Raw genomic sequence first — 23506 nt, 5'->3', positions numbered from 1 at the left:
GGGGTGTGGGTGTGTCCCCACCCCGGGGGCTGTCCCTGGCCAACGTCCCCATCCGGGGGGGGGGGGTGTCCCCAAGGGGCGTCCCCAAGGGACGCGTCCCATTCCGAGGGGCTGCGTCCCCCATCCCAGGAGAACGTCCCCATCCCGGCGAGCGTCCCATCCTCGAGGGGGGGGGGGGTGTCCCCGTCCGTCGTGTCCCCGTCCCCCCCCCGGGGTGGGTGGGGGGGTGGGTGGGGTGGGGGTGGGGCGGGGCGGGGGGGTGTCCCCGGGGTCCCCGCGGCGGGTCAGGCGCACTTGGTCTGGGCCTGGGCGAGGAGGTCGCTGAAGGAGTCGAAGAGACGCTCGAGCCAGGCCTGGTTGCGCATGCACTGCTGGACCACCTCCTCCTGGCCCAGGTCCTCGTCCTGCCCCTCGATGGCCGTCGTCTGCGGGGGGGGGGGGACACACGGGCCACCGTCACCGGCGGGGACACGGCCACCACACCCCCCCCGGGAGAAGGGACGGGGAGAGGGGATGGAGATGGGCACCACAATGGGCAGCAGGAAGGTGATGGCCACCGTGAGGAGGTGGAGGGAGATCGCGGTGGAGGTGGCCACCAACGCGCAGGGGATGGCCACAAAGATGGGGTGAAGGGATGGGATGGAGATGGCCACCAGGAAGGTGATGGCCACCAGGAAGGTGATGGCCACCGTGAAGGCGATGGCCACCGTGAGGAGGTGGAGGGACAGGGAGGGACATCGCGGTGGAGGTGGCCACCAACGCGCAGGGGATGGCTGCGAGGATGGGGTGAAGGGACAGGGAGAGGGGATGGAGATGGGCACCACAATGGGCAGCAGGAAGGTGATGGCCACCGTGAGGAGGTGGAGGGAGATCGTGGTGGAGGTGGCCACCGCCGCGCAGGGGATGGCCACAAGATGGGGTGAAGGGATGGGATGGAGATGGCCACCGTGATGGCCACCAGGAAGGTGATGGGCACCGTGAGGAGGTGGAAGGACATCATGGTGGAGGTGGCCACCAACGCGCAGGGGATGGCCACAAGATGGGGTGAAGGGATGGGATGGAGATGGCCACCGTGATGGCCACCAGGAAGGTGATGGGCACCGTGAAGAGGTGGAGGGACAGGGAGGGACATCGTGGTGGAGGTGGCCACCATCGCGCAGGGGATGGCCGTGAGGATGGGGTGAAGGGACAGGGAGAGGGGATGGAGATGGGCACTGTGATGGCCACCACGAGGAGGTGCAGGGACAGGGAGGGACATCGTGGTGGAGGTGGCCACCAACACGCAGGGGATGGCCGCGAGGATGGGGTGAAGGGACAGGGAGAGGGGATGGAGATGGGCACCACAATGGGCAGCAGGAAGGTGATGGCCACCGTGAAGGCGATGGGCACCGTGAGGAGGTGGAGGGAGATCGCGGTGGAGGTGGCCACCAACGCGCAGGGGATGGCCACGAGGATGGGGTGAAGGGACAAGGGATGGAGGTGGCCACCGTGATGGCCACCATGACGGTGATGGCCACCGTGAGGAGGTGGAGGGACATCATGGTGGAGGTGGCCACCAACGCGCAGGGGATGGCCACAAGATGGGGTGAAGGGACGGGATGGAGATGGCCACCGTGATGGCCACCAGGAAGGTGACGGCCACCATGAGGAGGTGGAGGGACAGGGAGAGACATCGTGGTGGAGGTGGCCACCACCGCTGGGGTGAAGGGACGGGGAGAGGGGATGGAGATGGGCACCACAATGGGCAGCAGGAAGGTGATGGCCACCGTGAGGAGGTGGAGGGACATTGTGGTGGAGGTGGCCACCAACATGCAGGGGACAGCCACAAAGATGGGGTGAAGGGACAAGGGATGGAGGTGGCCACCATGATGGCCACCATGACGGTGATGGCCACCATGAGGAGGTAGAGGGACAGGCAGGGCCATCACAGTGGAATTGGCCACCAACACAAAGGGGATGGCCACGAACATGGGTGAAGAGACAGGGGCAGGGACTGGAGATTGCCACCACGGTGGCCACCATAAAGGTGACAGCCACCATGAAGATGATGGCCACCATGAAGGTCATGACCACCATGAAGGTGATGACCACTACGAAGATGATGGCCATCATGAAGGTGACAGCCACTATGAAGATGATGGCCACCATAAAGATGATGACCACCATGAAGATGATGGCCACCATGAAGGTGACAGCCACCATGAAGGTGATGACCAACATGAAGGTGATGGCCACCATGAAGATGATGACCACCATGAAGATCATGACCACCATGAAGATGATGGGCACCATGAAGGTGATGACCACTATGAAGATGATGGCCATCATGAAGGTGACAGCCACTATGAAGATGATGGCTACCATGAAGATCATGACCACCATGAAGATGATGGCCACCATGAAGATCATGACCACCATGAAGATGATGGCCACCATGAAGATGATGGGCACCATAAAGATCATCACCACCGTGAAGGTGACAGGCACCATGAAGATGATGGCCACCATGAAGATCATCACCACCGTGAAGGTGACAGGCACCATGAAGATGATGGCCACCATGAAGTTGATGGCTACCATGAAGGTGATGACCACCATGAAGATCATGACCACCATGATGATGGCCACCATGAAGGTGATGGCCACCATGAAGATCATGACCACCATGAAGGTGATGGCCACCATGAAGATGATGACCACCATGAAGATGATGACCACCATGAAGATCATGACCACCATGAAGATGATGGCCACCATGAAGGTGATGACCACTATGAAGATGATGGCCATCATGAAGGTGACAGCCACCATGAAGGTGACAGCCACCATGAAGATGATGGCCACCATGAAGATGATGACCACCATGAAGATGATGGCCACTATGAAGATGATGGCCACCATGAAGGTGATGACCACTATGAAGATGATGGCCATCATGAAGGTGACAGCCACTATGAAGATGATGGCCACCATGAAGATCATGACCACCATGAAGATCATGACCACCATAAAGGTGACAGCCACCATGAAGATCATGACCACCATGAAGATGATGACCACCATGAAGGTGATGGCCACCATGAAGATCATGACCACCATGAGGGTGATGACCACCATGAAGGTGACAGCCACCATGAAGATCATGACCACCATGAAGATGATGACCACCATGAAGCTGATGCCCACCATGAAGCTGATGCCCACCACGAGAAAGTACAGGGACAGCAACGGCCACCACCAAGGGCACGGCCACCGTCACGGCCACCACGAAGTGCTGGCGCCGGGGACAACGGGTGGAGACGGGGGGGGGGGTGGGGTGGGGCCGGGGTTGGGGACAGGGGGGTACACGGGGGGGACAGGGGGGGACAGGGGGGGACACCGGGGGGGGCCGCACCTCGTCCTTGCAGCGCAGGAAGGTGTGGTACTTGTAGTGGTGCAGCGAGTGGTAGAGGGTGTAGAAGAAGGACTTCTCCACCTCCACCTTGAACTCCTGCGGGAGGGGGCGCACGGGCTCAGCCCCCCCCCCCCCAGACACCCCAGGGACCCCCAGGAACCCCTGGGACCCCCCCAGGACCACCCTGAGACCCCTGGGACCCCCAGGAACCCCTGGGACCCCCCCAAACACCCCTGGGAGCCCCCCAGGACCACCCTGAGACCCTCAAGAACGCCTGGACCCCCCCCCCAGACACCCCTGGGACCCCCAGGAACCCCTGGACCCCACCCCAGACACCCCTGGGACCCCTGGGACCCCCAGGAACCCCTGGGACCCCCCCAGGACCACCCTGAGACCCCTGGGACCCCCAGGAACCCCTGGGACCCCCCCAAACACCCCTGGGAGCCCCCCAGGACCACCCTGAGACCCTCAAGAACCCCTGGACCCCCCCCCAGACACCCCTGGGACCCCAAGAACCCCTGGGACCCCCCCCAGGACCACCCTGAGACCCCTGGGACCCCAGGAACCCCTGGGACCCCCCCCAAACACCCCTGGGAGCCCCCCAGGACCACCCTGAGACCCTCAAGAACCCCTGGACCCCCCCCCAGACACCCCTGGGACCCCCAGGAACCCCTGGACCCCACCCCAGACACCCCTGGGACCCCTGGGACCCCCAGGAACCCCTGGGACCCCCCCCAGGACCACCCTGAGACCCCTGGGACCCCCAGGAACCCCTGGGACCCCCCCAAACACCCCTGGGAGCCCCCCAGGACCACCCTGAGACCCTCAAGAACCCCTGGACCCCCCCAGACACCCCTGGGACCCCCAGGAACCCCTGGACCCCACCCCAGACACCCCTGGGACCCCCCCAGACACCCCTGGGACCCCCCAGGAACCCCTGGGACCCCCCAAGACCACCCTGAGACCCTCAAGAACCCCTGGGACCCCCCCCCCCCCACCCCTGAGACCCCCTGGACCCCCCCCCAGACACCCCTGGGACCCCCAGGAACCCCTGGGACCCCCCAAGACCACCCTGAGACCCTCAAGAACCCCTGGGACCCCCCCAGACACCCCTGGGACCCCCAGGGACCCCCCCAGGACCACCCTGAGACCCCCAGGAACCCCTGGGACCCCCCAAGGACCCCCCTGGGACCCCCAGGAACCTTTGGGACCCCCCCAACACCCTTGAGACCCCCAGGACCACCCTGAGACCCCCAAGAACCCCTGGGACCCCCACCCCCACCCCCGGGACCCCCAGGAACCCCTGGGACCCCCCAAGGACCCCCCTGGGACCCCCCCCCTCCCCCGATGCCCCAGGACCCCCCCAGGACCCCCTTGAGACACCCAGGAGCCCCCCGGATGCCCCCAGGACCCCCCCCCCAGCACCCCCTAAAATTCCCGAGACCCCCCCCCCCCCCCCCGAGACCCCTAGGACCCCCCTGGGCCCCCCCCGAGACCCCCCCAAGACCCCCAGGACCCCCTGCCGCCCCTCAGGATCCCTCTGGGCCCCCCCCAGGGCCCCCCCAAGACCCCCAGGACCCCCCCATAATGCCCCACGACCACCAAGATCCCCCCGAGACGCCCTAGGACCCCCCTGGGGCTCCCCCCCGGCCCCCCCCGGGACCCCCAGGACCACTCAGAACCCCCTGGGACCCCCCCGGGACCCCCCTGAGACCCCCAGGAACCCCTGGGACCCCCCCCCCCACTCCCCCCCCTACCCCAGACACCCTTGAGAACCCCAGGAACCCCTGGGACCCCCCCCCCAGCCCCCCCCCACCCCAGACACCCTTGAGAACCCCAGGAACCCTTGGGACCCCCCCAGACACCCCTGAGACCCCTCGGGACCCCCAGGACCACTCAGAACCCCCTGGGACCCCCCCCCAGGACCCCCCAGGGACCCCCCCAGGACCCCCCCGGACCCCCCCGAGACCCCCAAGACCCCCCCAGGCCCCCCATATCTGGGGCTTGCCCCCACTCCTCTCAATCTTGCCAAGAATTCTATAGGTTCATGATCCCTCTGGGACCCCCAGGACCCCCAGCACCCCCCTCAGGCCCCCTCAGGACCCCCCCAGAACCCCCCAGGACCCCCAGGACCCCCCCAGGACCCCTCAGGACGCCCCCCAGGCCCCCCCAGGACCCCCAAGACCCCCATATCTGGGACTTGCCCCCACTCCTCTCAATCTTGCCAAGAGTTCCATAGGTTCAGGGTCCCCCTGGGACCCCCAGCACCCCCCAGGCCCCCCCTGCACCCCTCAGGACCCCCCCAGGACCCCTCAGGACCCCCCCCAGACCCCCCCAGGCCCCCCCCAGGACCCCCCAGACCCCCATATCTGGGGCTTGCCCCCACTCCTCTCAATCTTGCAAGAGTTCTATAGTTTCATGATCCCTCTGGGACCCCCAGGACCCCCCCAGTACCCCCCGGGACCCCCCAGGCCCCCCAGCACCCCTCAGGACCCCCCAGGACCCCCCCCAGGACCCCCCCGAGACCCCCAAGACCCCCAGGACCCCCATATCTGGGTCTTGCCCCCACTCCTCTCAATCTTGCCAAGAATTCTATAGGTTCATGATCCTCTGGGACCCCCAGGACCCCCAGCACCCCCCAGGCCCCCTCAGGCCCCCTCAGGACCCCCCCCCAGGCCCTCCCAGGACCCCCAAGACCCCCCCAGGCTCCCCATATCTGGAGCTTGCCCCCACTCCTCTCAATCTTGCCAAGGGTTTTATAGGTTCAGGGTCCCCCTGGGACCCCCAGGCCCCCCCAGGCCCCCTCAGAACCCCCCCAGGACCCCTCAGGACCCCCCCCAGACCCCCCCAGGCCCCCCCCAGGACCCCCCAGACCCCCATATCTGGGGCTTGCCCCCACTCCTCTCAATCTTGCCAAGAATTCTATAGTTTCATGATCTCCCTGGGACCCCCAGCACCCCCCAGTACCCCCCGGGACCCCCCAGGCCCCCCAGCACCCCTCAGGACCCCCCAGGACCCCCCCCAGGCCCTCCCAGGACCCCCAAGACCCCCCCAGGACCCCCATATCTGGGTCTTGCCCCACTCCTCTCAATCTTGCCAGGAGTTCCATAGTTTCAGTGTCCCCCTGGGACCCCCAGCACCCCCCAGGCCCCCCCGGCCCCCCCCAGAACCCCTCAGGACCCCCCCAGAACCCCTCAGGACCCCCCCAGGACCCCCCCAGGACCCCACCCAGGACCCCCCAGACCCCCCCGGGCCCCCCGTACCTGGGGCTTGCCCACGCTCCTCTTGACCTTGCTGAGGGTTTTGCGGTTGTAGGGCTCTCCCCCCGGGCGCAGCTTCACCAGCGACTCCCCGGGCTCGGCGTGCAGCTGGGGGAAGGTGTGCAGGGCCTCCTGGGGGGACATCGGGGGGTCCCTGTCACCCCACGGCACGGGGACACCCCGGCATGGGGACATCGGGGGGTCCCTGTCACCCCACGGCACGGGGACACCCCGGCATGGGGACATCGGGGGGGTCCCTGTCACCTGCGAGGGCTGGGGACACTCGGGGGTCACCCTGTCACCGTAGGTATGGGGACATCGGGGGGTCCCTGTCACCCCACGGCACGGGGACACCCCGGCATGGGGACATCGGGGGGGTCCCTGTCACCCCACGGCACGGGGACACCCCGGCGGGGGGACATCGGGGGGTCCCTGTCACCCCATGGCACGGGGACACCCCGGCGGGGGGACATCGGGGGGGTCCCTGTCACCCCACGGCACGGGGACACCCCGGCGGGGGGACATCGGGGGGTCCCTGTCACCCCATGGCACGGGGACACCCCAGCATGGGGACATCGGGGGGTCCCTGTCACCTGCGAGGGCTGGGGACACTCGGGGGTCACCCTGTCACCATGGATATGGGGACATCGGGGGGTCCCTGTCACCCCACGGCACGGGGACACCCCGGCATGGGGACATCGGGGGGGTCCCTGTCACCCCACGGCACGGGGACACCCCGGCGGGGGGACATCGGGGGGGTCCCTGTCACCCCACGGCACGGGGACACCCCGGCGGGGGGACATCGGGGGGGTCCCTGTCACCCGCGAGGGCTGGGGACACTCGGGGCGACCCTGTCACTGTGGGTATGGGGACATCGGGGGGGTCCCTGTCACCCCACGGCACGGGGACACCCCGGCGGGGGGACATCGGGGGGGTCCCCGTCACCTGCAAGGGCTGGGGACACTCGGGGGTCACCCTGTCACCATGGGTATGGGGACATCGGGGGGGTCCCTGTCACCCCACGGCACGGGGACACCCCGGCGGGGGGGACATCGGGGGGGTCCCTGTCACCCCACGGCACGGGGACACCCCGGCATGGGGACATCGGGGGGGTCCCTGTCACCCCACGGCACGGGGACACCCCGGCGGGGGGACATCGGGGGGTCCCTGTCACCTGCGAGGGCTGGGGACACTCGGGGGTCACCCTGTCACCGTGGGTATGGGGACATCGGGGGGTCCCTGTCACCCCACGGCACGGGGACACCCCGGCATGGGGACATCGGGGGGGTCCCTGTCACCCCACGGCACGGGGACACCCCGGCGGGGGGACATCGGGGGGTCCCTGTCACCCCACGGCACGGGGACACCCCGGCGGGGGGACATCGGGGGGGTCCCTGTCACCCCACGGCACGGGGACACCCCGGCGGGGGGACATCGGGGGGGTCCCTGTCACCCCACGGCACGGGGACACCCCGGCATGGGGACATCGGGGGGGTCCCTGTCACCCCACGGCACGGGGACACCCCGGCATGGGGACATCGGGGGGCCTGGTCCCTCACCCCACGGCACGGGGACACCCCGGCGGGGGGACATCGGGGGGGTCCCTGTCACCCCATGGCACGGGGACACCCCAGCATGGGGACATCGGGGGGTCCCTGTCACCTGCGAGGGCTGGGGACACTCGGGGGTCACCCTGTCACCATGGATATGGGGACATCGGGGGGTCCCTGTCACCCCACGGCACGGGGACACCCCGGCATGGGGACATCGGGGGGGTCCCTGTCACCCCACGGCACGGGGACACCCCGGCGGGGGGACATCGGGGGGGTCCCTGTCACCCCACGGCACGGGGACACCCCGGCGGGGGGACATCGGGGGGGTCCCCGTCACCTGCGAGGGCTGGGGACACTCGGGGGTCACCCTGTCACCATGGGCATGGGGACATCGGGGGGGTCCCTGTCACCCCATGGCATGGGGACACCCCGGCATGGGGACATCGGGGGGGTCCCTGTCACCCCACGGCACGGGGACACCCCGGCATGGGGACATCGGGGGGGTCCCTGTCACCCGCGAGGGCGGGGGACACCCAGGGGACACCCCCGGCTCCCAGGGGCACCCAAGGACCTTGGGGACACCCAGTGTCACCTGGAAGAACCCCCAGCCCCACGGAATCCCTTCGGACCCCTCCCCAGCCCCATAGCAGCCCCCCCAGCCCCATGGCAGCCCCCCAAGCTCCCCAGAGACCCCCCCCCCCCCAAACCCCACAGCAGCCTCCTCAGCCCCACAGAAACCACCCCCAGCCCCATAGCAGCCTCCTCAGCCCCACAGAGACCCCCCTGCGCCCCACAGAGATGTCCCCAAGCCCCATAGAGACCCCCCCAAGCCCCATAGTAGCCCCCCCAAGCCCCACAGACACCACCCCAGGCCCCACAGCAGCCTCCCAAGCCCCACAGCAGACCCCCCAGCCCCATAGAGCCCCCCCCGAGCCCCCCAAGCCCCTAAGCAACCCTTCCAGCCCCACAGCAGCCCTGCCAACTCACCGCAGCTCACTACCAGCCCCACAGCGAGCCCCCCAAGCCCCCCATCAGGCCCCCCCCCCCCCAGCCCCATAGCGATCCTTCCAGCCCCACAGCAGCCCTGTCAGCCCCACTGCGGCCTGCTCCCAGCCCCATAGCTGGCACCCCCAGCCCCATAGCACCCCCCCAGCCCCACAGCAGGCCCCCAAGCCCCTGCGCAACCCTTCCAGCCCCACTGAAGCCCGCTCCTAGCCCCACAGCAAGCCCCCCCAGCCCCACAGCAGGCCCCCCAGCCCCAGAGTGACCCCCCAAGCCCCACTGCAGCCTGCTCCCAGCCCCATAGCAAGCCCCCCCAGCCCCACCGCAGGCCCCTTAGCCCCATAGTGACCCCCCCAAGCCCCACTGCAGCCTGCTCCCAGCCCCACAGTAGCCCCCCTCAGCCCCATAGCAAGCCCCCTAGCCCCATAGTGACCCCCCCAAGCCCCACTGCAGCCCGCTCCCAGCCCCACAGAGAGCCCCCCTCAGCCCCATAGCAAGCCCCCTAGCCCCATAGTGACCCCCCCAAGCCCCACTGCAGCCCGCTCCCAGCCCCACAGTAGCCCCCCCCCAGCCCCATAGCAAGCCCCCCCAGCCCCACCGCAGGCCCCTTAGCCCCATAGTGACCCCCCCAAGCCCCACTGCAGCCCGCTCCCAGCCCCACAGTAGCCCCCCCCAGCAATCCCTCCCCAGCCCCACAGCCCCCCTCCCAGCCCCCCAGCGAGCCCCCTCCCCAGCCCCACCTGCAAGGAGGGGTTGAGCGTCACCCGCTTGAGGACCTTCTTCTTGTGGTCGTTGAGGATCCCGTCGATCTTGCGCATGGGGGGCAGGTAGAGCTCATCTGGGGGGGGCGAGGGGCTGCGTTAGGGGGCGCGGGGGGTCCCGGGGGGTCCCGCGGAGGGGAGGGGGCTTCACCGTTGGTGTCCTCGAGCGCCTGGATCATGTCGGGGTCGAGGGCGGTGCTGACCAGCATCTCCACGTAGCTGCGGTACATCTCCTTCATGGCCCGGGTGTTCAGCACCCGCCCCGGCGGCGCCCGCTCTGCGGGTGGCAGCGCCCCTTTAAGGTGGAGCCACGCCCTCCCTCAGAAAACCACGCCCCCTCCTTTTCCCCCCCCACCTCCAAACCGGGAGCCCCGCCCACAAAAAGGACACCCCCCCCCCCTTGGCAAGGCGGAGCATCACCCAAAGGGAGTCGGTCGGAAGGAGCGGGGCCCCTTTAAATTGGGAGCCCCGCCCACAAGAGAAGCCCCGCCCCTTTAACCAGGAGCCCCGCCCCTTTAACCAGGAGCCCCGCCCAGAAGAAGAGCCCCGCCCCTTGTTATAGGGAGCGTCGCCCAATGAGATGCTTGCTCCTGCCTTAATAAGGAGCTGGGTCCTTTTAAATAGAAGCCCCGCCCACATCGGAAGCTCCACCCCCTTTTAGTAGAGCCCCGCCCACAAGGAGAGCCCCGCCCTTTGGGTATGGAGCATCAGCCAATGGGATGCCTACGCCTGTCTTTAAAGAGGCTGGCCCCTTTAAGTAGAGGCCCCGCCCACAAGGAAAGCCCCGCCCACATAAAAAACCCACGCCCCCTTAAGAGCTCCGCCCACAACGCGGACCCCACCCCTTCCCATAGCGGCCACGCCCCCTTTAAGGAGGTGCGCTGCCTCTTTAAACTGGAGCCCCGCCCACGAAAGAAGCCCCACCCCTTTTCCGGCTAAGCCCCGCCCCCTGACACACACCTCCCGCCCTTTTAAACGGGAGCCCCGCGGCTGCTGGAGCCCCACCCGCAGGGAGCATCGCCCCTTTAAGAACCCCGCACCCCAAAAGCCCCCAGTTCCCCCCAAAAGACGACCCAGCCCCTCCCCCCCCAGCACCCCCAAATCCTCAGGGACCCCCCAAAACCCCCCAAGGAAGCTCCAGCTCCCCCCATTCCCCCCTGCCGCCTCCCCAAAACTCCCGGGCCCCCCCAACGACACCTCCAAAACCCCTGCCCCCCCCCCAACCCCCCCCCCAACAATACCCCAAGGACCCCCCCAAGATCCCCAGGACCCCCCCAAAATCCCATTCCCCCCCCCCCAAATCCTCAAGACCCCCCCCAAATCCTCAGGGCCCCCCCCAATTCCCCCCTCCTGCCCCCCAAACACCCCGAGGGACCCCCCCAACCCCCCATTCCCCCCCCCCAATACCCCAAGGACCCCCCCCCAAGATCCCCAGGACCCCCCCAAAATCCCCAGCCCCCCCTCAATACCCCATGGACCCCCCAAATCTCCAGGACCCCCCCAAAATCCCCATTCCCCCCCCCCCAAATCCTCAGGGCCCCCCCCAATTCCCCCCTCCTGCCCCAAAACCCCTGCCCCCCCCCAACCCCCCATTCCCCCCCCCAATACCCCAAGGACCCCCCCCCCAAGATCCCCAGGACCCCCCCAAAATCCCCAGCCCCCCCCCAATACCCCACGGACCCCCCAAATCTCCAGGACCCCCCCAAAATCCCCAGCCCCCCCCCCAAATCCTCAAGACCCCCCCCAAATCCTCAGCCCCCCCCCGCAATTCCCCCCTCCTGCCCCCCAAACACCCCGAGGGACCCCCCCAACCCCCCATTCCCCCCCCCCCAACAATATCCCAAGGACCCCCCCCCAGGATCCCCAGGACCCCCCAAAATCCCCAGCCCCCCCCCCAATACCCCAAGGACCCCCCCAAATCTCCAGGACCCCCCCAAAATCCCCAGCCCCCCCCCAAATCCTCAAGACCCCCCCAAAATTCTCAGGCCCCCCCCCGCAATTCCCCCCTCCTGCCCCCCAAACACCCCGAGGGACCCCCCCAACCCCCCATTCCCCCCCCAACAATACCCCAAGGACCCCCCCAATATCCCCAGGACCCCCCCAAATCTCCAGGACCCCCCCCCCAAAATCCCCAGGACCCCCCCAAAATCCCCAGCCCCCCCCCCAAATCCTCAAGACCCCCCCAAATCCTCAGCCCCCCCCCCCAATTCCCCCCTCCTGCCCCCCAAACACCCCGAGGGACCCCCCCAGCGCCCCCCCCTTCCCAAATATCGGGGTGTCCCCCCCCCCAAATATTGGGGTGCCCCCCCCCCCCCAACTCACCCTCCTCGCTCTGGGGGTCGGGGCTGGATTCGGACTCCGATGACGTCGCCGCCTCCTTGAGCCATTTTTTCCTCTTTTTGGGGGGGGGCTCCGCTTTGACTTTGGGGGGCTTGGGTTTGGGTTTGGGGGGGCCGGGGGGTACCCGGGGGGGGCCCGCGGCCGGCGCGGGGGCCGGGGTTTCCGGTTTCTCCGGTTTGGGGGGTCTCTCAGGTTTGGGGGGTTTCTCCGGCCTGGGGGGTTTCTCGGGGCGAGGGGGTTTTTCGGGGCGTTCGGGTTTGGGGGGTTTTTCGGGGGGCTCCGGTTTCTCTATTTTGGGGGGGGCCGGGGCTTTGGGGCCGCTGGCTTTGGGTTGGCTCTGCCTCCTGGGGGGGGGAGAAAGAAAGAGGGGGGGGGTCAGGGGGGGTGGGGACCCCCCCAAAACCCCCTCAGATTATGGGGGTAATGGGCAACCCCCCCCCAAGGACCCCCCAAAAACCCCTGAACCATGGGGGTATCGGGGACCCCCCCCCCCCCCCAGGAACACCCAACTCCCCCCCCCCCAGACCGGGGGGCAATGGGGACACCCCCAAATGTCCCCCAGGGGACAATGGGGGACCCCCCCCCCCCGGACCCCCCCCTTCCGAGGCCATGGGGGGCAATGGGGACCCCCCAAAATGTCCCCCCAGGTCCTTGGGGACCCCCCCCCTCAATGTCCCCAAGATCTTTGGGGACAATGGGGACCCCCCAGGCCCCCCCCCCCCCCCCGAGGCCATGGGGACCCCCCCCCAATGTCCCCAAAATCTTTGGGGACAATGGGGACCCCCCCAAGCCCCCCCCCACCCCCCCCCAGGCCATGGGGACCCCCCAGGACCCCCCCCCAATGTCCCCAAAATCTTTGGGGACAATGGGGACCCCCCAAGCTCCCCCCCCAGCCCCCCCGAGGCCATGGGGACAATGGGGACCCCCCCAAATGTCCCCCAGGTCCTTGGGGACAATGGGGACCCCCATGTCCCCGTGTTGCCCATGGGCCTGTGTCCCCCCACGCCCCCGATGTCCCCAGTGTCCCCCCACGTCCCCCATGTCCCCCTGCACCCCCGATGTCCCCGATGTCCCCAACGTCCCCAATTTCCCCGATGTCCCCAACATCCCCGACGCCCCCAATGTCCCCAATGTCCCTGATGTCCCCGATGTCCCCGATGTCCCCAATGTCCCCGATGTCCCCAACGTCCCTGATGTCCACGACGTCCCCGATGTCCCCAATGTCCCCGATGTCCCCGATGTCCCCAACATCCCTGATGTCCCCAATGTCCCCGACGTCCCCAACATCCCCGACGTCCCCAACGCCCCCAATGTCCCCGATGTCCCCAATGTCCCCGACGTCCCCGATGTCCCCAACGTCCCCGACGCCCCCAATGCCCCCGACGCCCCCAATGTCCCCAACGTCCCTGATGTCCCCAACGTCCCCGATGTCCCCAATGTCCCCAGTGCCCCCGATGTCCCCAACGTCCCCGATGCCCCCGATGTCCCCGATGTCCCCGACGTCCCCACCTGACGGCGGCGAGGGGCCGGTGCCAGGGCTTGCGGGAGCAGACCCGCACGTAGCCCCGTGTCCCCCCACGTCCCCCCATGTCCCCGTGTCCCCAACGTCCCTGATGTCCCCAATGTCCCCAGTGCCCCCGATGTCCCCAACGTCCCCGATGTCCCCAACGTCCCCGACGTCCCCGATGTCCCCACCTGACGGCGGCGAGGGGCCGGTGCCAGGGCTTGCGGGAGCAGACCCGCACGTAGCCCCGTGTCCCCCCACATCCCATCCCCCCATGTCCCCCTGTCCCCAACGTCCCCGACGTCCCCAATGTCCCCAACGTCCCCGACGCCCCCAATGTCCCCAACGTCCCCGATGTCCCCAATGTCCCCGATGTCCCCAGTGTCCCTCCACGTCCCCCCATGTCCCCCTGCACCCCCAATGCCCCCGATGTCCCCAATGTCCCCGATGTCCCCAACATCCCCAACGTCCCCGACGTCCCCAACGTCCCCGATGTCCCCAATGCCCCTGATGTCCCCAACGTCCCCGATGTCCCCGACGTCCCCACCTGACGGCGGCGAGGGGCCGGTGCCAGGGCTTGCGGGAGCAGACCCGCACGTAGCCCCGTGTCCCCCCACGTCCCCAATGCCCCCAATGCCCCCGGTGTCCCCAATGTCCCCAACGTCCCCAATGTCCCCAATGTCCCCGATGTCCCCAGTGCCCCCGATGTCCCCAACGTCCCCAACGTCCCCGACACCCCCAATGTCCCAAATGTCCCCGATGTCCCCGATGTCCCCGATGCCCCCAAAATCCCCAACGTCCCCAATGTCCCCAATGTCCCCAATGCCCCCGATGTCCCCAATGTCCCCAATGCCCCCGATGCTCCCAATACCCCCGATGCTCCCAATGCCCCCAACATCCCCAACGTCCCCAACGTCCCCAACGTCCCCGATGTCCCCGATGTCCCCAACGTCCCCAACGTCCCCGACGTCCCCGACGTCCCCACCTGACGGCGGCGAGGGGCCGGTGCCAGGGCTTGCGGGAGCAGACCCGCACGTAGCCCCGTGTCCCCCCACGTCCCCAATGCCCCCAATGCCCCCGATGTCCCCAACGTCCCCGATGTCCCCAACGTCCCCGATGTCCCCAGTGTCCCCGATGTCCCCGATGTCCCCAACGTCCCCAGTGTCCCCACCTGACGGCGGCGAGGGGCCGGTGCCAGGGCTTGCGGGAGCAGACCCGCACGTAGTCCTTCTTGTTGACGTTCTCCAGGAACTTGACGTACAGGCGCTGGTACCGGTTCTTGGCGTCCCCAAAATACCCCAGGTACTGGAGGGGGGGGGGGGGGCACGGGGGGGTCAGGGGGGACCCCGATACCTCCGCCCCCCCCCCCCCCCCCAACAAGGGCCCCCCGGACCCCTCTGGGATCCCCTGACCCCAAAAATGCCCCAGAACCCCCCCCCCCCCCCCAGGGACCCCTCCACAACCCCAAATTACCCCAGGACCCCCCCCCCAGGGACCCCCCCAACCCTAAATTATGCCAGGACCCCCCCCCCCCCAGGGACCCCCCCCAACCCTAAATTACCCCACGACCCCCCCCAGAACCCCTCCCAACCCCAAATACCCCCCGGGGAGCCCCCAGCCCCCCCCCCCCATACCCCAAATGCCCCCAGGACCCCCCCCAGGGCCCCCCCCCCCAACCCCAAATACCCCCCGGGGGAGCCCCCAGACCCCCCCAGGGACCCCCCTGCATCCCAAATACCCCCAGGACCCCCCCCCAGTGACACCCCCCCCCCCCACCGACCCCAAACACCCCCGGGACCCCCCTAGGGACCCCCCCGCACCCCAAACACCCCCGGGACCCCCCCAGGGACCCCCCCCCCCGCACCCCAAACACCCCGGGACCCCCCCAGGGACACCCCCCCCACCCCCAAATACCCCTGGGACCCCCCCAGGGACCCCCCCCAGGACCCTCCCCAGACCCCAAACACCCCTGGGACCCCCCCAGGGACCCCCCCCGCCCCCGCACCCCAAATACCCCTGGGACCCCCCCAGGGACCCCCCCAGACCCCAAACACCCCCGGGACCCCACAGGGACACCCCCGCACCCCAAACACCCCCGGGACCCCCCCAGGGACACCCCCCCCGCACCCCAAACACCCCCGGGACCCCCCAATCTCCTGGAGGGTCCCATTTGGGGGGGGGGGGGGGGGGCATCTCCATTTCTAATGGGGGGGGGTGTCTCTGTTTTGGGGGGACTTTTCCCTCTTTTGGGGGGGGTCCCCATTTGCAGGGGGGGTCCCCACTTCAGGGAGGGGTCCCCATTTTGGGGGGGGGGTCCCCATTTCTGGGGGGGGGTGTCTTTATTTTCAGGAGCAGTCCCAGTTTTGGGGGGGGGGGTCACCCATTTTAGGGGGGGTCCCAGTTTTGGGGGGGGGGGTGTGCCAATTTGAGGAGGGGGGTCCCAGTCGGGGGGGGTCCCCATTTTGGCGGGGGGGGTCCCCCATTTTGGGGGGGGTCCCCACGTTTTGGGGGGGTTCTCGGTTTTGGGGGGGGGGCAGGTTTTGGGGGGGGGTCTCAGGTCTTGGGGAGTGTCCCAGGATTTGGGGGGGGTCTCAGGATTTGGGGGGGGGGTCTCAGGTTTGGGGGGCATCGCAGGTTTTGGGGGGGGGGGGTCTCAGGTTTGGGGGTGTCCCAGGATTTGGCGGGGGGGGGGCTCAGGTTTTGGGGGGGGGCTTCAATATTTTGGGGGAGATCTCAGGTTTGGGGGGGTCCCAGATTTTGGGGGGGGGGTCTCAGGATTTGGGGGGGATCCCAGGATTTGGGGGGGGTCCCAGGTTTTGGTGGGGATCCCAGAATTTGGGGGGGGTCTCAGGTTTGGGGGGGGGATCCCAGGATTTGGGGGGGGATCCAGGATTTGCGGGGGATCCCAGGTTTGGGGGGGGGGATCCCAGGTTTGGGGGGGTTCCCAAGTTTTGGGGGGGGGGGTCCCCAGGATTTGGGGGGGGGTGTCTCAGGTTTGGGGGGGGGATCCCAGGACTTGGGGGGGGGGTCTCAGGTTTGGGGGGGGATCCCAGGTTTTGGGGGGGTCCCAGGATTTGGGGGGATGTCCCAGGATTTGGGGGGGGGGGTCTCAGGTTTGGGGGGGTTCCCAAGTTTTGGGGGGGGTCCCAGGATTTGGGGGGGGGGGTCTCAGGTTTGGAGTGGGTCCCAAGTTTTGGGGGGGGTGTCCCAGGATTTCGGGGGGGGGTTCCCAAGTTTTGGGGGGGGGGGGGGTGTCCCAGGATTTGGGGGGGGGTCCCAGGACTTGGGGGGGTGTCCCAGGATTTGGGGGGGGTCCCAGGTTTTGGGGGGGGTGTCCCAGGATTTCGGGGGGGGGTTCCCAAGTTTTGGGGGGGGGGGGGGTGTCCCAGGATTTGGGGGGGGGGTCCCAGGATTTGGGGGGGGGTTGTCCCAGGATTTGGGGGGGTGTCCCAGGATTTGGGGGGGTGTCCCAGGATTTGGGGGGGCCCCCGCTCACGTTGCTGGTGGCGCAGAACTGGCGCTGCCCGTCCTTGATCTCGGGGGTGAACTTCTGGAGCAGGGCCTTCTGCACCCGCCAGATCGGGGGGGGCTCCCGGCCCGTCTGCAGCGCCAGCTGCGAAGGGGGGGGGTCACCGGGGGGGGGGGGGCTGCACCCCAAAACCTGACCCCCCCCACTACCCCCCCGACCCCATAACAGTGCCCTGCCCCCCCCCCGGCACCCCGAAACCCGGCCTCAAAGCTCGGGCCCCCCCCCCCCCCCCGACCCCATAACCCTGCCCTGCCCCCCCCCCCCCCCGGCACCCCAAAACCCGGCCTCGCCCCCCCGCAGATCCCCCCCAGTGCCTCCCAGTAAGCACCAGTAACTGCACTGGTGCCTCCCGATAGGTTGCAGTTGGTTTCTCAGGGTCTGCCAGTGTTTGTTCTTGAATTCCAGCGCCTCCCAGTGCCTCCCAGTGCCTCTTCCTGGCTCCCAGTGCCTCCCAGTGCCTCTCCCAGTGCCTCCCAGTACCTCTTCCTGGCTCCCAGTGCCTCCCAGTGCCTCTTCCTGGCTCCCAGTTTCTCCCAGTGCCTCCCAGTGCCTCTTCCTGACTCCCAGTGCCTCCAGTGGCTCTCCCAGTGCCTCTTCCTGGCTCCCAGTTTCTCCCAGTGCCTCCCAGTACCTCTCCCAGTGCCTCCCAGTGCCTCTTCCTGGCTCCCAGTGCCTCTCCAGTGCCTCCAGTGCCTCCCAGTGTCTCTTCCTGACTCCCAGTGCCTCCAGTGGCTCTCCCAGTGCCTCTTCCTGGCTCCAGTTTCTCCCAGTGCCTCCAGTGCCTCTCCCAGTGCCTCCCAGTGCCTCTTCCTGGCTCCCAGTGCCTCCCAGTGCCTCCCAGTGGCTCTCCCAGTGCCTCTTCCTGGCTCCCAGTTTCTCCCAGTGCCTCCCAGTGCCTCTCCCAGTGCCTCCCAGTACCTCTTCCTGGCTCCCAGTTTCTCCCAGTGCCTCCCAGTGGCTCTCCAGTGCCTCCCAGTGCCTCTTCCAGTGCCTCCCAGTCCCTCTTCCTGACTCCCAGTGCCTCCCAGTCCCTCTCCCAGTGCCTCCCAGTGCCTCTCCCAGTGCCTCCCAGTACCTCTTCCTGGCTCCCAGTGCCTCCCAGTGCCTCCCAGTGGCTCTCCCAGTGCCTCCCAGTGCCTCTTCCAGTGCCTCCCAGTGCCTCTTCCTGGCTCCCAGTGCCTCCCAGTGCCTCCCAGTGCCTCTTCCTGGCTCCCAGTGCCTCCCAGTCCCTCTCCCAGTGCCTCCCAGTGCCTCTTCCTGACTCCCCGTGCCTCCCAGTGCCTCTTCCTGGCTCCCACTGCCTCCAGTGCCTCCCAGTGCCTCTTCCTGGCTCCCAGTGCCTCCCAGTCCCTCTCCCAGTGCCTCCCAGTACCTCTTCCTGGCTCCCAGTGCCTCCCAGTACCTCTTCCTGACTCCCAGTTTCTCCCAGTGCCTCTTCCTGGCTCCCAATGCCTCCCAGTCCCTCTCCCAGTGCCTCCCAGTGCCTCTTCCTGGCTCCCAGTGCCTCCCAGTGCCTCTTCCTGGCTCCCAGTTTCTCCCAGTGCCTCCCAGTGCCTCTTCCTGACTCCCAGTGCCTCCCAGTGGCTCTCCCAGTGCCTCTTCCTGGCTCCCAGTTTCTCCCAGTGCCTCCCAGTACCTCTCCCAGTGCCTCCCAGTGCCTCTTCCTGGCTCCCAGTGCCTCTCCCAGTGCCTCCCAGTGCCTCCCAGTGTCTCTTCCTGACTCCCAGTGCCTCCCAGTGGCTCTCCCAGTGCCTCTTCCTGGCTCCCAGTTTCTCCCAGTGCCTCCCAGTGCCTCTCCCAGTGCCTCCCAGTGCCTCTTCCTGGCTCCCAGTGCCTCCCAGTGCCTCCCAGTGGCTCTCCCAGTGCCTCTTCCTGGCTCCCAGTTTCTCCCAGTGCCTCCCAGTGCCTCTCCCAGTGCCTCCCAGTACCTCTTCCTGGCTCCCAGTTTCTCCCAGTGCCTCCCAGTGGCTCTCCCAGTGCCTCCCAGTGCCTCTTCCAGTGCCTCCCAGTCCCTCTTCCTGACTCCCAGTGCCTCCCAGTCCCTCTCCCAGTGCCTCCCAGTGCCTCTCCCAGTGCCTCCCAGTACCTCTTCCTGGCTCCCAGTGCCTCCCAGTGCCTCCCAGTGGCTCTCCCAGTGCCTCCCAGTGCCTCTTCCAGTGCCTCCCAGTGCCTCTTCCTGGCTCCCAGTGCCTCCCAGTGCCTCCCAGTGCCTCTTCCTGGCTCCAGTGCCTCCCAGTCCCTCTCCCAGTGCCTCCCAGTGCCTCTTCCTGACTCCCCGTGCCTCCCAGTGCCTCTTCCTGGCTCCCACTGCCTCCCAGTGCCTCCCAGTGCCTCTTCCTGGCTCCCAGTGCCTCCCAGTCCCTCTCCCAGTGCCTCCCAGTACCTCTTCCTGGCTCCCAGTGCCTCCCAGTACCTCTTCCTGACTCCCAGTTTCTCCCAGTGCCTCTTCCTGGCTCCCAATGCCTCCCAGTCCCTCTCCCAGTGCCTCCCAGTACCTCTTCCTGGCTCCCAGTGCCTCCCAGTACCTCTTCCTGACTCCCAGTTTCTCCCAGAGCCTCTTCCTGGCTCCCAATGCCTCCCAGTCCCTCTCCCAGTCCCTCTCCCAGTGCCTCCCAGTACCTCTTCCTGGCTCCCAGTGCCTCCCAGTACCTCTTCCTGACTCCCACTTCCTCCCAGTGCCTCTTCCTGGCTCCCAGTGCCTCCCAGTCCCTCTCCCAGTCCCTCCCAGTGCCTCTTCCTGGCTCCCAGTCTCTCCCAGTGCCTCCCAGTCCCTCCCAGTGCCCACCTCAAGGGCCTGGCTATCCTCGATGCAGACAACAAACTCATCCTGCTCACGGAAGATGCCCCCAGTGCCCCTCCCAGTGCTCCCAGTGCCCCTCCCAGTGCTCCCAGTGCCCTCTTCCTGCCTCCCAGTGCCTCCCAGTGCCTCCCAGTGCCTCCCAGTGCCTCCCAGTGCCCACCTTGAGGGCCTGGATGTCCTCCACGCGCACGACGAACTTGTCCCTCTCCCAGACGTTCTCCCCTCCCTCTCCCAGTGCTCCCAGTGCCCTTCCCACTGCCTCTTTCTGCCTCCCAGTGCTCCCAGTCCCTCTCCCACTGCCTCTTCCTGACTCCCAGTCCCTCCCAGTGCCTCCCAGTCCCTCCCAGTCCCTCCCAGTGCCCACCTGGAGAGCCTGGCTATCCTCAATGCAGACAACAAACTCATCCTGCTCACGGAAGATGCCCCCAGTGCCCCTCCCAGTGCTCCCAGTGCCTCTCCCAGTGCTCCCAGTGCCTCTCCCACTGCCTCTTCCTGCCTCCCAGTGCCCCCCAGTCCCTCCCAGTGCCTCCCAGTGCCTCCCAGTGCCCACCTGGAGTGCCTGGCTATCCTCAATGCAGACAACAAACTCATCCTGCTCACGGAAGATGCCCCCAGTGCCCCTCCCAGTGCTCCCAGTGCCTCTCCCAGTGCCTCTTCCTGCCTCCCAGTGCCCCTTCCTGCCTCCCAGTGCCTCCCAGTCCCTCTCTCAGTGCCTCTTCCTGCCTCCCAGTCTCTCCCAGTGCCTCCCAGTCCCTCCCAGTGCCCACCTCAAGGGCCTGGCTATCCTCGATGCAGATAACGAACTCATCCTGCTCATGGAAGATGCCCCCAGTGCCCCTCCCAGTGCTCCCAGTGCCCTCTTCCTGCCTCCCAGTGCCTCCCAGTCCCTCCCAGTGCCTCCCAGTGCCCACCTGGAGAGCCTGGCTATCCTCAATGCAGACAACAAAATCATCCTGCTCACGGAAAATGCCCCCAGTGCCCCTCCCAGTGCTCCCAGTGCCCTCTTCCTGCCTCCCAGTGCCCCCCAGTGCCTCCCAGTGCCTCCCAGTGCCCACCTTGAGGGCCTGGATGTCCTCCACGCGCACGACGAACTCGTCCCTCTCCCAGACGTTCTCCCCTCCCTCTCCCAGTGCTCCCAGTCCCCTTCCCACTGCCTCTTTCTGCCTCCCAGTGCTCCCAGTCCCTCTCCCACTGCCTCTTCCCGACTCCCAGTCTCTCCCAGTCCCTCCCAGTCCCTCCCAGTGCCCACCTGGAGAGCCTGGCTATCCTCGATGCAGACAACAAACTCATCCTGCTCACGGAAGATGCCCCCAGTGCCCCTCCCAGTGCTCCCAGTGCCTCTCCCAGTGCCTCCCAGTGCCTCTTGCTGACTCCCAGTTTCTCCCAGTGCCTCTTCCTGGCTCCCAGTGCCTCCCAGTCCCTCTCCCAGTGCCTCCCAGTATGTCTTCCTGGCTCCCAGTTTCTCCCAGTGCCTCTTCCTGGCTCCCAGTGCCTCCCAGTCCCTCTCCCAGTGCCTCCCAGTACGTCTTCCTGGCTCCCAGTTTCTCCCAGTGCCTCTTCCTGACTCCCAGTCCCTCCCAGTGCCTCCCAGTCCCTCCCAGTGCCTCCCAGTGCCCACCTCGAGGGCTTGGCTATCCTCGATGGAGATAACGAACTCATCCTGCTCACGGAAGATGCCCCCAGTGCCCCTCCCAGTGCTCCCAGTGCCTCTCCCACTGCCTCTTCCTGCCTCCCAGTGCCTCCCAGTCCCTCCCAGTGCCTCCCAGTGCCTCCCAGTGCCCACCTTGAGGGCCTGGATGTCCTCCACGCGCACGACGAACTCGTCCCTCTCCCAGACGTTCTCCCCTCCCTCTCCCAGTGCTCCCAGTCCCCTTCCCACTGCCTCTTCCTGCCTCCCAGTGCTCCCAGTCCCTCTCCCACTGCCTCTTCCTGCCTCCCAGTGCCCCCCAGTGCCTCCCAGTGCCTCCCAGTCCCTCCCAGTGCCCACCTGGAGAGCCTGGATATCCTCAATGCAGACAACAAACTCATCCTGCTCACGGAAGATGCCCCCAGTGCCCCTCCCAGTGCTCCCAGTGCCTCTCCCAGTGCCTCCCAGTGCCTCCCAGTGCCTCCCAGTGCCCACCTTGAGGGCCTGGATGTCCTCCACGCGCACGACGAACTCGTCCCTCTCGCGGAAGATGCCCTCGCCGCCGCTCTCGGCCTCGTCCTCGTCGGTGTCCCCGCAGACGGCCGCCGTCTCCTGCTTCTTGGCCAGGTGAAGCGGCCGCGAGTCCTCGGGCTCCTCCCGCTCGGGGGACGCGGGGGCCACCGGCTCGGGGGGGGGGGCTTTGGCCACCGGAGGGGACGCCGGGGCCACCGAGGCCACCGAAATCACCGGGGCGGGGGGGTCGGGTTGGGAGCTCTCCGAGGGCACCGGGCTCGGCGGCTTCTCCTCCGGCGGGGGGACGTCTGGAGGGGGACACGGGGGTGGGGGGGGGGGGGTGGGGGTCAGGGGACGGCCCCGGGGACATGGGGGGCTGGGGGGTGGGGGGGGTGGGGGGGGTGGGGGGGGTGCTCCTTGGGGGTCCCTTCCCCAGGGGTTTGGGGGGGTCCCAGGGGGTTTCTATGGGTCCCGGGGGGTCTCTATGGGTCCCAGGGGGTCTCTATGGGTCCCAGAAGGGTCCCAGGGGCACCAAGCCCCCCCCCGACGAGGGTCCCAGGGGGTCTCTATGGGTCCCAGGGGGTCTCTATGGGTCCCAGGGGGGTCCCAGGGGCACCAAGCCCCCCCCAACAAGGGTCCCAGGGGGTCTTTATGGGTCCCGGGGGGTCTCTATGGGTCCCAGGGGGGTCCCAGGGGCACCCAGCCCCCCCCCACGAGGGTCCCAGAGGGTCTCTATGGGTCCCAGGGGGTCTCTATGGGTCCCGGGGGGTCTCTATGGGTCCCAGAAGGGTCCCAGGGGCACCCAGCCCCCCCCCCGACGAGGGTCCCAGGGGGTCTCTATGGGTCCCAGGGGCACCCAGTCCCCCCCGACGAGGGTCCCAGGGGGTCTCTATGGGTCCCAGGGGCACCCAGCCCCCCCAACGAGGGTCCCAGGGGGTCTCTATGGGTCCCAGAAGGGTCCCAGGGGCACCCAGCCCCCCCCAACAAGGGTCCCAGGGGGTCTCTATGGGTCCCAAGAGAGTCTCTATGGGTCCCAGGGGCACCCAGCCCCCCCAACGACGGTCCCGGGGAGTCTCTATGGGTCCCAGGGGGGTCCCAGGGGCACCCAGTCCCCCCAATGAGGGTCCCAGGGGGTCTCTATGGGTCCCAGGGGGTCTCTATGGGTCCCAGAAGGGTCCCAGGGGCACCCAGTCCCCCCCGACGAGGGTCCCAAGGGTCTCTAT

General features: G+C 67.9%; 1 protein-coding gene across 1 annotated transcript in view; it reads right to left on the bottom strand.

Moving 5' to 3' along the window:
• Positions 1–249: 249 nt before the first annotated feature.
• Positions 250–23506, bottom strand: part of PRR12 (proline rich 12) — a 56880-nt gene continuing 33623 nt past the window's right edge. The window contains 9 exon segments of the mRNA XM_075489528.1: positions 250–425; positions 3395–3490; positions 6658–6786; positions 9950–10047; positions 10122–10247; positions 12293–12654; positions 14986–15119; positions 17311–17427; positions 22266–22591. Of these exon segments, the coding sequence (XP_075345643.1) occupies positions 285–425; positions 3395–3490; positions 6658–6786; positions 9950–10047; positions 10122–10247; positions 12293–12654; positions 14986–15119; positions 17311–17427; positions 22266–22591 (1529 nt within the window). The 3' untranslated portion in view covers positions 250–284.

Source organism: Mycteria americana, unplaced genomic scaffold (genome assembly GCF_035582795.1).
Source record: "Mycteria americana isolate JAX WOST 10 ecotype Jacksonville Zoo and Gardens unplaced genomic scaffold, USCA_MyAme_1.0 Scaffold_174, whole genome shotgun sequence".
Classification (NCBI taxonomy): domain Eukaryota; kingdom Metazoa; phylum Chordata; class Aves; order Ciconiiformes; family Ciconiidae; genus Mycteria; species Mycteria americana.
Note: the sequence above shows the minus strand (reverse complement) of the source record. Positions and strands in the feature narration are given on the sequence as shown.